Source organism: Apteryx mantelli, chromosome 3 (assembly GCF_036417845.1).
Source record: "Apteryx mantelli isolate bAptMan1 chromosome 3, bAptMan1.hap1, whole genome shotgun sequence".
NCBI lineage: Eukaryota > Metazoa > Chordata > Aves > Apterygiformes > Apterygidae > Apteryx > Apteryx mantelli.
In genome coordinates this window covers 58,766,379-58,783,444 of record NC_089980.1, presented here as the reverse complement: position 1 = coordinate 58,783,444, position 17,066 = coordinate 58,766,379, and the positions used below count along the sequence as shown (strand labels likewise).

Here is a 17,066-nt window from a genome sequence, read left to right as displayed (position 1 = left end):
CTTTAATTTTTTTCCTTCCTTTTTTTTTTTCCTGCTTAGGCAGAGCTACTTTATGAAAAGTTTAATAAATTTTTCTAAGCAGTGAATGATGTATCCAAGATTATGAATAGCTTATTTCTTTTTTCTAAGTTGTATTATAATTTACTATAGTATTGCTTGTGTATCTAGTTAATGCTTTCCCATTAACATAAGTGCTTTATTTCATGAATATAAGGGAGACCATCAAACCATTTCCCTGAAGTTGCTTTACTTAATGCTGTAGGCAATACTCTAGTGTGCCTGCTTCTAATAGTATTGAAAGGATTATTCTCTCCATGTCTTGCTTTATGTGCACATTTAACAGTACACTGGTTCTAAGAAAAAAGACTGAAATAGGCTGTGCATAGTAAGTTTTTGTGGTTGCAGTTATTATGCGGGAACTGCAGTTCCTTTGCAGTTCCCAGAACAGGTCGTACATGTAGATTCAATGCTGGGGCGGGATCTACCTATGCTCGTTTCTGCTGGAAAGAAAGGGAACTGCTGGCAATGCTGGTGGCTCAGGAATGAGCCCTGGCATACTCTGGCAAGGTTCTTGATCAGCGAACCAGGGCTGCAAGGTGCAATGTCGTGTTGTCTTAGATATAGCCCAAATAATATTTCAAAGTATTTCCCATGAAAGCTAGGGAAAGGCGGCTTTTCTTTTTCTTTTTAATTATCAGGTATTAGTTACTGGAGTTGCTATATACTAATCCTTGTTCTTAACTAGGAAAACATTTTTTGCTTTATTTTGTAGATTTTTAAAATGTATATTTTCTTCTTCCCATGCAGGTGCTGCTACTACATCATCTTCTTCTTCATCACCTTCCTCTAGTTCCATTACAGCTGCGGTTATGTTAACTTTAGCAGAACCGTCTATGTCAAGTTCATCACAAAATGGAATGTCAGTTGAGTGCAGGTGACAGCAGGACTTGCCAAAGCACTTTGCACTTAATGGCTGCTGAGGGCCACTTTTTTTTTCTGTCTTTTTTTTTTTATACTGCACAGTGGCACAAAATTCAGACAAGCACTATTTTGTATTTAAAGTTGTTTCTTGACAAGCTAACTTTGCACTTAAGTGCACTTTTATGAAGAAAAAGTACAACAAACTGCTTTTCCTCAAGCAATAATTGTTTCCAACTTGTCTGGGAATTGTAAGTCTAGTGACTCGAAGGCCTTCCACTGTGGCAAATGGAGGCTGTTCACTGCCTGTAGAGACAGTACAGTAAGCATATAGTTGTTGGGTTGGCCTAATTAAATGTGGTAAGGCTTACTGTACATGTATTCCCTGGTATTTTGTTAAAGCTGGAACATTTGATATTTTTCCATTTATTTATGACAAATATTGAACCTATTTTCATTTGTACAAGCTAATTGTTTTTTTAACTAAGTCACCTGATAGTGGCTTTAATTGTATAAGTCAAGCACATGTATTCAATTCAAAACCTGCAGTTAGTAGGATGTTTGACATCAGTCCTGATAACCAAATATGAGGATTCCTTTAAAAAAAGACTGACTAATGTTTACAGGTTTGAATTAGGTTTAAATAGGTTACTCTGGGTTTTAATAACCCATTAATTGGAATGAAACTACTGTACTTTGCCATTTTTCTATAAATCAGTATTTTTTTTTAATTTTGATAAAATACATTATGAAAAAGGAAGAAAATGGCTAACAAACTGTATTAAATCTTAAACAATGTATAAAGATTGTATTTAGCCAGTTAAAAGTGTATATTTATTCATAATGGATTATAACAGTTATATTTTTGTGTTTTCTTGTAAATGTTTCTTTTCCCTTAAAGCAACAAATATTTCATTTGTAATGCTTATTTTATTATAAGATTCAACGGAGAGGACTTCAAGGAGGAGTAAGGTGTGTGGTTATAATTTGTGGTTGCTGATATGAACACTGCCACAAAAGGATAGTTGTTTTTAAATAGCTAGCTGAGTGGTAGACATTTAATTTTTTTAAATGCCTTGTACAAATTCCAGAACCAACTTCAAACTGTTTTCACTTGTTTTGATTTTATGTTGTATGAATCCCAAGCTCTCTCTCCTGTTAATTATATACCTTTGTAAGACATTTGTATATTGCGGAAGTGTTCATTCAAGCTATTTAATACCTGGCACTGTTAATACACAGTACTTTATTGTACAGATTGTTTTACTGTTTTAATTGTAGTTCTGTGTACTTCTTTTGGCTGGGGAAATAGGGGCTGGCATGTTTTTTGTTTTCTGGCAATACAACATGTAAGAATTCAAAGCATTTTGTTTGTAGATGCTATAGTGTCAGAATCCTTTACATTTGACTTTTCTAAGAAAAGCATTTTCGGTCTTCGTAGTGTGTGCTTAAGGTTAACTGATTTTGTTGAAAATGGTTTCAAAGTATTCAGAATTGTACAGGACTGTAAAAATTTGTTGACAAACATTGAAGGAAAAGCTTATAGAAAAAAGCTATAAAATATATATTAGGTTCTGCAGAAAATGGAGAATTATGTAATATATTGTACAAATGTAAGCAAAGGCCTCTGAAATAAAATGCCATAGTTTGTGAATCCCTGATTTTGTTTCTAACAGTTTAATTAAGTAACCTTAGTGTGATCAATAAATGACACAAAGCTATAGAATCAGTTTAGCAAGTGATATTTAATATGGTGTAATAAGCATATAAAGATAAGTTAGACCAAATATATTGGGCCAATTTTCCTCTTAACAATTGATGCAAATTCATTCTTTGTTTCAGCAGAATGGGAGAACTTGGCCCATTACTTATTTGTACCATTACTGTTACTAAGGCTGCACCAATTGAAATAAAGATGGATTATGATTCATTTGAATTCAGGTAGTCTGAAAACGTAAAAGAAAGCTGCTTAAGATATTTGCTGACTTCTGATATCACCTGGCTAAGTTCAGATTTGGTAGAAGTGAAACCTTTAATTATAGCTGCTTATGCTATTTCTGGCTTTAGTCCAGCTGACTAAAGTGCTGTTGCACATGCAGAATGATAGATTACTGATTTTATTTGACTCTGTTAATAATTGGCAGTAACCTGAGACTATCAGGAGTAATCTTAATGACTTCAGTGGGGCTACTCAAGAGGATAATATTTACATATGTTTAAATTTAGCAGGATCAGAGCCCTAAAGAGTTCAATTCTGCCTTAAATCAGTGGGTATAACTAGTATTGATTTAAATGTGAATGGAACGAAGATCAAATTCAGCCTTTCACTGACTGATCACCTTGATCAGCTCTTAGTTTTAGTGACAGCATTTTTGCTTGGAAAGGGCATGTGTTGACCCTTGTTCTGTGGGAGGGTTTGTTTGTTTACTTTTTTAAAATGAGGAATAATGGAGAGTTGAATAATGCCTCATTAGCCACCTCCCCAGTCCTCCAAAATTAAGGTGAAATTTTTCACATAAATAGGGATTTTTGCTGGCTGTTAATATAGAGACTGTGTTTCACTTTTGCTGCACTTCTCATGTGGTTTAATGACTTGAATTAAGTCTGTTCTGAATGTCTTCTGTTGCACTTCTGACGTGTGACTGGAAATGGTATTTTCCAGTGTTCATGTCTGTTGTGAAATGGACAAATGAAGATATCTTTGGCAAACTGTTAGCCAGGCAAATCTATCCCAAATTGCAGTAAGTCAAATCTGATGTTTTCCAGGTTACATATTGTAATGCTGCTTTAAGCATGACTCTGCTTCCTGCTTGACATGCAGGCTGGGAAGGTTATGTGTTGTTTTTTGTTTTGTTTTGTTTTGTTTTTTAACCAGCAGTGACTGCTGGGCTGTGTGCATGCTCTTGAGTGCCTGCTCAAGACTATAGCCTTTAAAGACAGAGTGGGGCCCACTACCCCTGGTTTGTGCTTTACGCTTTGGCTGAGTGACAGAATTCTTTGTGTCCCACATGTGAGATACCATTTAGCTGTGAGTATAGGCTATCAGCAAATGCTTTTTTTAAAGCATCCTATGAGAAGGCAAACCTTGCTTGAAGCCTGTCTGCATTGCCCTTGACTCCCTTTATTTACGGTTGCCACCAATGCTTGTACTTGCTACTGTGTGCTTTCCATCATGCCAGGAAACCTTCCTCCTCTGTCTGCCTCAGAGCTCAAACTCGCTCCCTGGTAGAGTCCCTAGAGGCTATAAGGCTTTTCTTGAGCTCAATTATGAGTCTGAAAACCATCAGTCAGCTGAACTTTTGTGCAGTGGAATCTTGATGTATTCCAATGGTTCAGCCTGCTCTACCCCCCCAGTGTCACCTACAAAGCTCTGCAAGAACTCTGTCATTTGGCGATACATTGGGAATGCCAACATAAGTGGTAGAGCAGACACTTGCCAGTTGTTAGATTGCTGTATTCTCTTGGGCTGTTGCAGTCAATGAGGGTCTGTTAGAATTTACATGACAAACAGCAGGAGCAGGTATCTACCTTTCCCAACATCCAGAAAGGCAGACACAGGATGCCTGCTGCATATGTCAAGACTAATGCTTTACCTTTATCGCAGCAGGATCATTTGTTACACACCTAGTTGGACATCAGTGCTGACAGAACTGCCAACCCTCACAGCTGAAAAAAGGGTCTGAAGTGCCTAAGATCTGTTCCTCTTTGCTTCAGCCTTTGAGTTCTTGGTAATTTTACACCCTTTGCCAATTGTTACCACAACAGCCAGCATTTAAAATTACATTCAGGCCAGGCAGATCTAGGAAGAGAATAAGTGCCTAATTCCAGAGAGTTGGCTAGTAACAGATCTAACTTCCTTAAGCATCAGCTGCATGGTTAGCTGGGTTGGACAATGATCTGCTTGAGAACTAAGCTAACAAAAAGAGTCTTTTCCAGTTGGAGCAGTTGCCCAGTCCCATTCATGTAGCTGCATAAACAGGATGATCCAGAGCTTTTAACCTCCACTGGTTACAGAGAGAAGCTGGGGAAAAAAGGTGTGGCTGCTTCCTGCTTTCCCAGTCCCCCTAGGTTACAATCTTCTGAAATCCCCTGAGAAGTACTGGGTTTCATGGATTTTTTTCATCAGAATGATGTTTGATGCCATATATAGTTTAAAGGCCTGCTCTTCAGATCCCAGATACAGATGGGACAATCCAGGAGCCTGACTGCCTAAGCAATATTTTGGGATGAATTGTTTTGATGGCCTTGTAGCCCATGGCTTTATGCTCTTTCCATAGCTCAGTTTTGCTTGTAATATTTACTAAGTATTACTTCAGACCATCAAGTCATGGAAGCTATTCCACTTTAGGTGTTCTCTGGCTCCCTTTCACATTACCTAATCCTTTCTCAGGTTCTTAAGATGAACTGTAAAAGGAAATGTGTGAGCAGCAGAAGGATGCTTTCTGCCTAACAGCTTGGGTGTTAGGTCATCCTGGCAATTATGCACCTTAATGAAATCATCTTGGTAAGCCCTTTTCCATAAAATTTCACTTGGTCTTTCAGCAGCGGTGCTGCCTGAGCTTGTTGCTCAGCACAGACACCCCGCTCCCCCCCCCCCCCCAAAAAAAAAAAAAGAAGCTTCAGCCTGGGACTGTGCTGGGCTGTGGAAACGGAGCAGTGTAATTGTGTCAGGGTGATGCTGCATGCAAGCTAACTGAGCCCTGTTGCGAGATGGGGCTAGTTAGCTCAGAGGTGCAGCACTGGCTGTTGTGGCAATGCTATGGTTGGGCTATCAGCAAGCGTTTTTGTTTACCAGTGCCCTACCCTGCACTGGTAGGAATATGTCAGCCCCAGAGTTACCTTGAAAACTTCTGCCTTGCCCCCTGCTGAGTGGCATTAATATGCCTCTTTTGCCTTAGTTTGTGGAGCAAAGGCAGCTTATGCTACTTCATGCTATTTCTAATAAAAACTGATGATGTTTTTTCCTAGCCTCAGCTTGGCACAGACACTTCTACTAGCCCGACTTTTTAAGTGTTGTTGATTTGTCAGAAATGTCATCCTGAATGCTGGCTGGATAACAGCAATAAAGAGAACTTGTCCAAAATATGCTCACATAAAATAGGATGGACACCATAAGAAATACTTCCACAGCATCACGGGGCAAAAATGTTACTCTTTTTTTATAAACCAAAGCAACACTTCTCTTTTAACAATTTCTGGCATCCTGAGTTACTTATAAAGCTATTTGAGGTAGAAGCGGCATGAGAAGACAAAAAAAAAAAAAGTAATTATGGAATAAGTTTTGTATCCTTCTCAAACTGTGCTCACCACAGCAAACTTGGAGCTCAGCCTGACAGGAAAATAAATGAAAAAATTATTTTTTTTTCCAAAATGTGTGCAACTCCCATAGCTAATGTTTTGCATGTTTTTAGATTATCAAAACTATAGCAAAACATGTTGAACAGGTACATGAATTGGAATATAACATCCTGTTTCAGAAAAGCTTATATCCGCATGAAACTGGTTACTGTGATGGTGGTGTGGGATTTCTAGGAAATGAAGTTTTGCATTAGGTGAAGTTTTTGATGAAGGGAGAGAGTTTATAATGAAAGATAGAACTTGATTATATCATCTTTATAGTTTTATTTCTATCAGCTAATACCATCAGAAGAATTTCCTGGCTGGTGGCAGGCTAATGTAAATGCCTCCATATCGGAAATCAGCTGTAACTGATCATTTTGTGTTTGCGCTTTCAGAAATGACACACACAATCTTTAAGTCCACCGCTCTGAAGTCTGCCATCCCTACTTTATATCCAGTGCTGCGAATGAACTGTGTTCTTATTTCTCATTAATACTTCAGTCTCATGAGCAGTCGTGAAGCCGTACGTTACAGAAACGTTACGAGGGCAAGCTTCAGCCGTGCGTTACCAAGCTGGTAACGTTACGGGGCAAACTCCCTGCCGCACACCGGCCACGCCGCGCCCATTAGTCTGGCTGCGGGCAGGGCGCCGCGGGCCCCGGCGGCGGGGAGCGGCGGCCAGTCGGGCCACGGAGGACCCGCCCCTCGCCGCCAGCCTGTACTACCGGCGGCACTGCGGCGCCCGCGGCCGCGAGGCCGTTAACGGCCCAAAGGCCGCACGCCGGGGAGGCCCCGCCCCGCGCGGGCCCTGCTCGCGAGCGCGCCGGAAGTGACGGATCCCGGCAGCCTCTCCCGTCTCTCTCTCCGCCAGCGCGGGCCAGCATGAGGGCGCGCCGAGGGGCCGACGCTCCGCGAGACCCGCCGCCGCCGCCGCCGCCGGCGGGGTGCGTCAGCGCGCGCCCTGCCGCTTCCCCCCCCCTCCCCCCCCGCGCGCGCTGCGCCCCGTGCCCCTCCGCCCTCCTCCCTGCGGCGCGCCGGCCGTTGCCGCGCCGGCCGTTGCGCTGACGCTGTTCTCCCGTGCAGGGGCCCGGGCGGGGAGTACGTGGTCGGGCAGGTGGTGAACAGCCTGTTCCCCGGCGAGGCGGAGGCGCTGCCGCTCGCGCGGCTCTTCAGCGGGGCCGCGGCGCCGCCGGTGTTGGTGGCTGTGCCCAGGGTAAGTGCCGCTGCCGCGCCGGCGGGCTTCTGGCCGGTCAGGGGAGGTGCGGAGGAGTGGAAAAGGGCAGCAACGCGATCCCCAGCTCGTCCTTTCGTAGTGTGTGCGTGTATACACGTGAGCCCCAAAGGGAGCGTGGCGAAGTAATTCCTTAGGCGAGCTCACCGCTTCTGTGGACTGTGTAAGTTCTGACATTTGGTATGAAAGAGATGCCGTTCTTGTGTGTAGATAGCTTCTGTGAGCAGAGTTTAAGTTTCATAGCTTTTTGTGGTTTGTTATTGTCTTTGCAATGCAGTAGGGTTTTTTTTGTTTTCCTACTCGTGTATTAAAAAAAACAAATAATAATAGTTGGCAATTCTTTTTTTGTTCAAAAGGGAAACGATAACTTTATTTGATGATATTAGAGTACTGCATCCTTAAAACTGATTTTGGTGACTAACATGCCAATGTATACTGCTTCTCTTAACACGATTGCTAGTTTTGTGTGTTATTTACAATTTAAGCAAATTTTAAAGGAAATCTGTTCACGCAAATGGAGCCATTCAGAAGCAGCAGCTGTACCCATGACACACAACCTTTATGTGCCCAGAAACCTTTGATGCTTGTTACATCACAGATTTGTTAGACAAAAAGTATTGCTCTGTGGTCAAGCGCTTTGCAATGGGTTTTGGATAACACAGCAAGTCTTTTCTCTTCTCTGGAAGAAGTCTTGGGCTCAAAGGCCTCAACACTGTTTTCTCCACGATCCTTCTATGAATCAGTCCTGACTTATCGCCACAGTATGTGAAATGAGGCAGGATATGGTCCTAAAAGAAATACATGCTCATCATACTATGCTTAGAAGAGAATAGTATCATTCTGAAAATAACTGTTGTGCCTTTTTCAGACTTTGGAAACCGAGGACATGGCTAAGCAAGGCCATAAGTTCCTTTCAGAAAACTTGCATGTTGGTATGGTAGATGATTGTTCTGAGGATACCTGTTTCATGTAGTGCAGATGTTCAACAGACCTTTTAAACTAGTTTAAAACATATCCTGAATGAGCAGTTCTGATCTGTGCCATTTTTCTTCATGTTATGAAAGTATAAATAAACAGCCCTTACTGGGAGGAGCAGGAGGACAGATGATTTTCCCAGGGATAGAGTTAATTTATATTGCCCTCTTGCAGTAAGACCGTAGTCATTTTTATGCATTGGCTCTTTTTATAGCTTTCTGGAATGTAAGTTACTTAGCACTGATTGCTTTTCATAAACTGTTGTTATTATGGTGATTCCATTAAGAGTAGAAATGATGTGACAAGGGTGGGTGGGTGGGTGATGGGTGCACCAATGACCAGAGAGATTTGGGTGTAGGAAACATCTCTTCTGGCAGACTTAGTGGCTTCTATCAGCGGCATTCCAAATAAACTACAATATATAAAATAATTGTAGAATGTTTGGGGAATTTTATTTTCCAAGGTAATGTCTTTTAAATTTTTTAAAGGAAAATAAGAAGAGAAAGCGTACAGAAGAAGTAGAGAAAGTGTCAGAAGATCACAGCTCATCTCTCAGACAAGAACCTCCTGTAAGAGTGGAGAAGGCCAAAAAGAAGGAACTTTCGAAAGCAGAGAAAAAAATGGCAAACAGGTGAGTAGATGATGCTCTTGTGGTAAGATAAAAAAAAATACAATCCCAATTATATTAATCATAAGACTGTGAGATTACTGAAACAATAAAGTTCTATTCTACTGTTCACTTTAACTTTGTGTTTTAAGATGGTTGTTGTTGTATAGGTAACTTCATATAATTTGCCTCAAGAGGGAATAAATATCTCAACTTCTTGAGAGAGATAGGTCCTAGCTCCATGAAATAATGAAAACCCTGTTAAGGAGCTGCCTAGAGGGCATGTAGATTTAGATGTTGCGTCCTGTCCTGGTACAGGTGGTGATTTCAACTGTAGCTGGCTTTATCAAAGACACCCTCAGTCAGAGGAGCAGAGGCACTTCCAGTAAGAGCAAGGTGCTTGAGTTAGTGGTCCTTAGCATGCCTGCCTGTAGGCTACTAGCGTTGCTGTGACACAGAACTATTTTGTGTCATGGAGGCTTGCAATGAACAATGCCTGTTCTCTTAAAAATGCAGGGTGAACTGAAGGTATTCACTGGATTATAGTTCTTGATGAGGCTAACACTGTCCTCTTTCTGGCACTATGTGTTGTTGCATCTTCTGTGCCCATGAAACATTATCATTTCTTTGCTGTTCTGATGCTTGTAGCATTTCAGAGGCTTCTTCAGATCTGTTTATTGTTCATGGATCTCAAAGGATTTTCAGTTGCAAGAGCCCTGGATGTTGGGAAGAATTAAATTTTTCCTTGGTTTTAGTGTACAAAAATGAAAATGCTTTTCTTTTTTTCCCCTGAAATTCTAGACAATATAGAATATGATTTACTTCTGAATTCTTTCTTCATTATACCTACTACCTATACCTACCTACTAAAAATGTTTGCAAGGTCACTAGGACTATTTGCATATTGTATTGCGGAATGATCAGATTTGTTTGTTTAATGCATAATAAATAGGGAAAAATAATGTTTGAAAACTTTATCTTGAGTATCTTCATTTAAAATATAAATTAAAATATTTATCTTGGAGCTTCACTTCTTTGACCTCAAAAGCCCTGCTTTTTCCCATCAATTGTAATTTGTATATATTTTTCTGAAAAGGGAGAGTGCTTTGGAACAGGCAGATGAAGAGAAGGAGCAAAAAGAGTTTCAAAGCAAAGAGAAGCAAAAAAACCAAACTTCTCATGCCATCACCAAACGTGTCGTTAATTCAGATACAGGTATTACGGTAGAACAACAAAAGAAAAAAAATGAAGCTGAGGAAATGATAAAAAACAGAAGAACAGTGTTTGTTGGAAATCTACCTGTCAACTGTACTGCTCAGGTATGTGAATGGATGCTGTCAGCTAAAGGAATGAAAAGAATTATGTCAGTCCTTTGTTTAAGGGGATGTCTCCTGCTGAAAAATCACATATCTGTGAATAAAATTGCTTTCTGCAAAAGTAGGAAATAATGCTCATTATCAGAAACTGTTTGAAGTAATCTCTCTCTCTCTCTCTCTCTTTCTCTCTTTTTTTTTTTGAGGTAGGCTATTTACAGCAGTGGATGCAGTTGCTCTTTCTTCAGTATAATTAGTTAATTTTTTTTTCAGTGACAAGGCTTTTATTAAATGAGAACTAGGAGTACAAAGCTAGAATCTGCATCTGATTTTGAATCCAAATAATACTTTAGATTGTTGTATAAAATATTTTAAATTTATAATACTTTTTTATAGTAAGGTGTATGAATTCAGTTGTAGCAATCAATAGGATAAGAAGCTGCCTTAAGAAACGCAGAAATCGTTAGAAATAGCTTGTGTGTTTTAGTAGTCCTTTCAACATTATAAATTATTGTCATGGATGCATAAAAGTCAGCTAGTACTTCCTACCTTGTATGAGTGAAATGAAAATAATTTAAATAATCTTACAAGTAGTTCAACAATAATAATTCTTACTTCCAGGATGCAAAAATATATTGAATATCTAAAATGTCTTCTGTTTAGATGCTGAAGTCTCTTTTTAAAGAGTATGGACAAATAGAATCCATTCGATTCCGTTCTGTGGTATGTTCTTTCCTTTAATAAAATCAATTTGCTGACCTTAAAGTCTACTATTCATAAAGCTTCTATCTTCATTTGTTCAGAAACAGGTTTGGTTGTTTATTTCCCCCCCCCTTTAGAATTGTAGCCTTGGAGAATTTACCAGAGATGCCAGATACATCTTTCCTTTCATTACATTTTACTCTTCCTATAATAGCAGTTAATATCATCAGAGTTGTATCTCCTCTGTGAGGAGAATGCCTTTGTTACTGCTTTTTTAGTTAAGGTATTATTCAGCTGTTTTTAAGTTACAGTAGCAAGGACAAACTGTTTGCAGATAAGTATAATGTGTTAAATAGCTGAAGATAACCATCTTGGAACTCAAGAAATGTAACAGAGTAAGTCAAAGTAACCTATAAAATTTTGAGGTCTTCCTAGGTTATCTGTAGGAATAGCCATTTACAGTTGCTCAGTGGATTGGCTATGTTACTTTGAGTGGGAACAGTACTTGTTTGACTGCCTCTTTGTCTTCAAGAACAAATATTTGAGCTAGATGGACATAAGAGCCACTTATCTAAAGCTCTGTTTATCTTATAGGTTCCAGCAGAAGATACTTTATCCAAAAAGTTAGCAGCCATAAAGTAAGTTCCACTTGTGACTTTCATGCTTATTTTTCAAAGCAAAAATAATTTTTAAGTGTTTGTTGTTACACATTTGGCTATGTTCATTTTTTTTTCTTTTACATATCTTTGACTTTTGTAATTATCTTTGGTGTATAGGTAAATTTTTTCATGACAGGAAAAAAAGAATCGTGTGTCTGTTATAGTAGTAATTAATTAGTTACGTAGTTTATATTTCTTACCTTTTAGGAAAGAGAAAGATGAAGTGCTAAAAATCTTGAATTCCTTTGGTTGTATTTATGAGCTGAGGAAACTTAATCAGGGTGCATATACAGACTGTTGAAGATGTGCAGTGGAACTCTGTTGGACATGAGAGGCTAATTCTACCTTTAAGGGAAGTGGTTACTGTGTGTGAAACAGAGGAGACGTAAATGTGTTTAACAAGAAATGTACGTGTACTGTGCATGCTTTGTCTGAGAATTATTTAAACAATATGCATCTTTTCCCTCTCTTTCAGGCGTAAGATACACCCTAACATGAAGTACATCAATGCTTATGTTGTTTTTAAGGAAGAATGTGATGCCATTAAGGCTCTAAAAAAGTAAGTTTCAGTTTTGTTCCTTATCCTCTGCTGAACAGGTGGATTTACAAAGGGGTTAAAAGATAAATTTAAACTGCCTCCTCTCTTTTGCTTGAATCAGAATAAAAACATTTCTTTGAACTTAAAAGTGAATTTGCTTATGGAATAACGCTACACAGTGACTTTGTAAATTAAGTACTACTTATTCATTGGATTATTCTGTTTTCTTTTTTAAATCTTTCTTTTTCTTTTGGCTACAAAAGAAATGGAACACAAATTGCTAGTGGATTTCACATCAGAGTTGACCTTGCATCAAAAAACAGTTCAGTAAGTAATATATGTGACTTGAAAAAGACTTTTCTGTTTTTTGCTGTAACAAATAACTTACTGTCTTTTATTTCTTCTTTGTTTTGTTTAGCATGACAATAAACGGTCTATATTCTTGGGAAATCTCTCATATGGTGAGTCTAAAATGGATTGTCATATGCGCCATTATTTCACTTTTGTTGAATATGTTGACATTAGGATATTTTAATCTGTTATTTATGGGGCATGTTTAGGTAGCTAAACATATTTTTGCTGGAATTTAATTTTAAAATAGCTCATCTAATTTTTAACTGAAACACCTGAAGAAGTTGTAAGTTTCTGGCAAATTCTGCAGGTGAATTGTTTTCTTGTGTTATTATTGCTAGAAAATACAAGCACTTCTTTAGTTCTTGTTTTTACTTGGTAATTTTTAAAATAAATATGACTAAACTGCTTAGGCCATAGATTCCCTAAACTGTCAAACATATACTACTACTTACGTGTGAACCACTTCCAAGTGATACACAATGGCAGCTTCTGATTTTGATGCTGTCTGTGAGCCACAGAGCAAGCAACTCTGTACAGGCACTTACTGGCAATTGGTTGTTATTGCGTGGAAGCGCTTCCTACTGTATAGTTCAAGTCAGTGCTTAATGAACATTCAACTTCTTCTGAGTAGAGTGGAGAATAGATGAAGGGATCAATGTCAGGTGAGGTCCATATGAAGGGTGTTAATGGAGTCAGGTTGCTTGGGATGAACATACAACTTTGTGGTGGTGTGGATGTGTAAATATACAGGATGAATGCAGGCCCTGTGCCTGTGACCTGACACGGAGCTGTATCATGTACTGCTGACAGTAATGCCAAATAAACAGGTTTTAGACTTCAGCCTGAAACTTGACCTGTCTGAAAAGCTGGATAGGTGACAAATCTGGTTTTGGTGACATTTCTTAAACCTGTTGTTGTGTAGATTTTGTGCCAGTTCTGTGTGTTCTGTGCTTCCTGCAGAAGAAACAGTTCAGACATTGACAGTGCTCTGGAAATGATTGCAGCAGCTTGAACCCTTGTCACCTATCTAAGTCCTATTGTTTTAATTAAACCTGTACTATTAAGTTCAGCCCTTCCCAGTAGTGCAGATATGATTATGTCTGTGTAAAGGAATTTACCATAGTATAAAGTATACCTATACAGAAAAAAGAATAACCTATATTTTGGTATTGGTACATCACACTTGTCTTTCTGATAGCATAGGTGTGAAGGAGCCTCACACATGTGACCATTACCAGGATAGAGGTATAGCACCTGTGAGTAAAAGCTGTAAATCCCTTCTCCCCCATTCAGCTAAAATTCACATTTCAGTTGATGAGCCGTAGACTTAAGAACTGCCAGCTCAAGCTTGTTATCATCGATGTTAATTCTCAGAAATAGGTTTGGGCATAAGAAGGAGCTATAAAAATGTAGCACAAGTCTTAACTTCTGCCCTGTTCAAATGATAAATTATTTGAAAAAATTGTTTCAGTCTGTGCCTTCTTTCTCCTCTGTGATTTGTTTTTATTGTACTCTTCAAAACTAGAGAATCAGTAACTGTCAAAATAAATAGAACTAAAGTCTGCATTGGTAACTTGCTGGTATTTTTCTGGATGACTACGTATGTTTGTATATCTATAATGGGCAAATATAAAATGTTTAGTAAGGCAAAAGATTTTGGTCAGACTTCTAAATCTGTCTCTCTGATTGAAGATTCATCTGTTTTATTGCATTTGCCTGCAGACATCAGCGATGATGCTGTACGAGAACACTTTTCTGACTGTGGAGATGTAGTAGCAGTGCGAATTGTGAGAGACAGACAGACTGGCATGGGCAAAGGCTTTGGCTATATTCTCTTTGAGGTATGTATGAATGGCATGCTTCAGGACACCGGTAGTTTTCCACGAACTGCATTGGGATTTGCCTTTATGTCCTGTTTATTTTTTGCCTTTATATATGGCACTAAACAGTAGCATTTTTTGTATGTTATAAGTAGCTTGGAAGACCAGTCCTGTGGAAAGCAGATATGAAGCAAACTATTTTAGGTTGTGTACAAGGAAAAGTTGCAAAATGTTGGAGGTGAAATAAATGAATTTTTATTGGAGATTTAAAGGAGGAAAAGATGATGAATTCACTTGGCATAAATGAAATTTTCACCCATTTCTGTATAAGTGCAATTCTTTTCAATAACCAGTTATCTTATTAGCTCACCCTGCTTCAGATTCAGTGCAAGCTTGCTTTCTCTCAGTAGTCTCCCAGGGTGATCCTCCTTAGCCCAATACCATTCCCCCAGCCCATGTTTTTTCTCTTCATCTCTCAACCTCTTTCTCTGACATCTTGTGTAGGCTGTTTGAGAACTCATTTTCAAGTATCTGTGCGTCAAAATGCCTGAGGTGTGAACTATATAGGTTTGCTCATGTTTCTGAGCCCAGCAGAGATGTTGTATCATTCAATAAAGCAAGCAGTCTGGGGTGATCTATTGTAAAATTCTACTTACAAGAAAAAAAAAAAAAAAAGAAGAAGAGACAATTGTATTTGAAAGTCAGCAATTGGAAGTATGCTACCTTTAAACTGAATGTCTGCTTTTGTAGAATACGGATGCTGTACATCTTGCTCTGAAACTCAACAACTCTGATCTAATGGGAAGAAAGCTGCGAGTGAAGCGCTGTGTTGAGAAGGGGAAAGCACAGCAGCAAAATCCAATTCAGTCTTGTGGTCCTAAGGATAGAGTTGATACCACATTAAAAACCAAAAGATACTCGAATGATTCATTTGTTGGGGAAAAAGCAACTCCACTAAAAAAGAGCACTAAAGCAAAGAGACTAAAAAGTATTACTAAAAAGAAAATTGGGAAAACCAAATAGTCTTTTGACAGGAGTGTTCTGTCATAAATTTTGCTTGCTAGTGCAGTTGTAATCATCCTTAGTATTCACCCTGGCTGTTGTCTTTGGGGTTTTTCTTTGGCTGGTTGTTTCTCTCAGAAAGCAGTACAACCCTTACAAGGTATGAATCCATATCCCAATCATAGTATAGAAATTGCATGATTTTAATACTGTGTTCCAGAAATACATTTCCATCTGGTGTCTCACAGCAGAGGTTAATATGATTCTTTCCTTTGGGGTTGTTTGTGTAGAATTACTTAAAATTAATACTGAAATAATCCTAATATAAATGAGATTAATTTTGCACTGCAAAAAGGCATAAAAAGAAATTTTCTATTTACAAGTAGAAAATACAAAGTTACTAAGTGTATTGAAAATAGAAGTCTAATGTATATTATCTGGTTATCCCTTTGTAACTATGTTTAAAAAGTGAATTCCTCATTTAGTATTTTTCTTACCAGTTGTCCTGCTGTGAGTTGTATTTCTTTTCGTAGTTGGAAATTTAGAATAACAGAACTGGTTTTACTCAGTTACACATAATGTGCTTTTAATATCTGATTGCATTTCTGTAACAGACCAGTCACTGGGAATTAAGAAAGAACTTTAAGGAATTAATATCCATGCTTCAAGTGCTAGTGTAATCTAACTCAGGTTCTGTCCCTCTGCAGTATAAATCAACCCTGACCTTGTTAAACCTTTGCTAATGCCTGCTATCTGAAATGTGAGCTGTCAGCTGTTTCATATCATAAGAGATATTGTTGACAGGTCTGGGGGCACTTTTTACTACTTATTTGGGAGGTTCTGTGGACCAGATCTGGCCCATCTTTGTGAGATGGGGGAATTAGCTAACTGCACAAACACTCAGGGCTGGACCGGTAACATGCAACTAAATTAGATGGGATTAACAGAAGGGTCACAGCTTTCCCTCAATTAACCTGTACCCGAGTAGCAACAAAATAAAAGACATGGAACAACCTTTAATAAAAATGTTTATATTGTATCTGACTTTCTACAATGTAGTGTTGGAAGTCCCACCATTGGGGATTTTATACTGAGCTAAACTGTTAATGTTACAGAAAATAGTTACAAGAGGCCAATTTATGATTTTTTTTTCTCTTAAAGCTCTAAAGCTTTGTTCTGACATTTCTAGAAATTTAAGTTTGCATCATCTTTAACTTTTAAGCATGTTCTCTTGTTAATACTTCCAATACATTGTATGGCCATATCTGACTTCTAAAATGCCTTGCTTATGAATCCTCCTGGGCCAGGGTCCATCTCGAGCTATATCTTTACTGGAATTATGGGGCCGGGGGAAGAAGAGAAAATTGATCTGAAGTATATATTTAAATAGTAAATTTGAACTGCTGTAAATTTAAATATCTGGGCTGTGAAAAGCCCCCTCTCAATCTGGTATAGTGAACTAAACAAAACCATTTTAAGTCAATCTGAAAAAAATGACTCATGTCAGAATAAGTGTGTGAAGTTAGGCAACTCATTACCTATAAACTGAAGTTTAACAGTTAAAATCTATATAAGACCGGTCTTAAGGTAGTGCTGAGTTCAGTGAT

At 38.6% G+C, this 17,066-nt stretch overlaps 2 protein-coding genes across 7 annotated transcripts in view; both read left to right on the top strand.

Moving 5' to 3' along the window:
* The window catches only part of ARID4B (AT-rich interaction domain 4B), a 98,972-nt gene extending 96,393 nt beyond the window's left edge, over positions 1-2,579 (top strand). For all 6 annotated transcript variants that reach the window (XM_067293476.1, XM_067293472.1, XM_067293473.1 and 3 more), the window contains one exon: positions 808-2,579. In XM_067293476.1, the coding sequence (XP_067149577.1) occupies positions 808-938 (131 nt within the window). In that variant the 3' untranslated portion in view covers positions 939-2,579. The remainder of the gene's footprint in view (positions 1-807) is intronic.
* A 4,694-nt stretch (positions 2,580-7,273) lies between these two features.
* RBM34 (RNA binding motif protein 34) lies at positions 7,274-16,498 on the top strand (the record flags this gene model as incomplete). Its single annotated transcript, XM_067294575.1, has 10 exons — positions 7,274-7,471; positions 8,953-9,095; positions 10,168-10,390; positions 11,048-11,107; positions 11,681-11,724; positions 12,221-12,304; positions 12,547-12,610; positions 12,702-12,744; positions 14,360-14,478; positions 15,208-16,498. Coding segments are annotated over 10 exons (1,251 nt in total), but the record flags the coding sequence as incomplete, so codon positions are not given.
* Between the last annotated feature and the right edge of the window lie 568 nt (positions 16,499-17,066).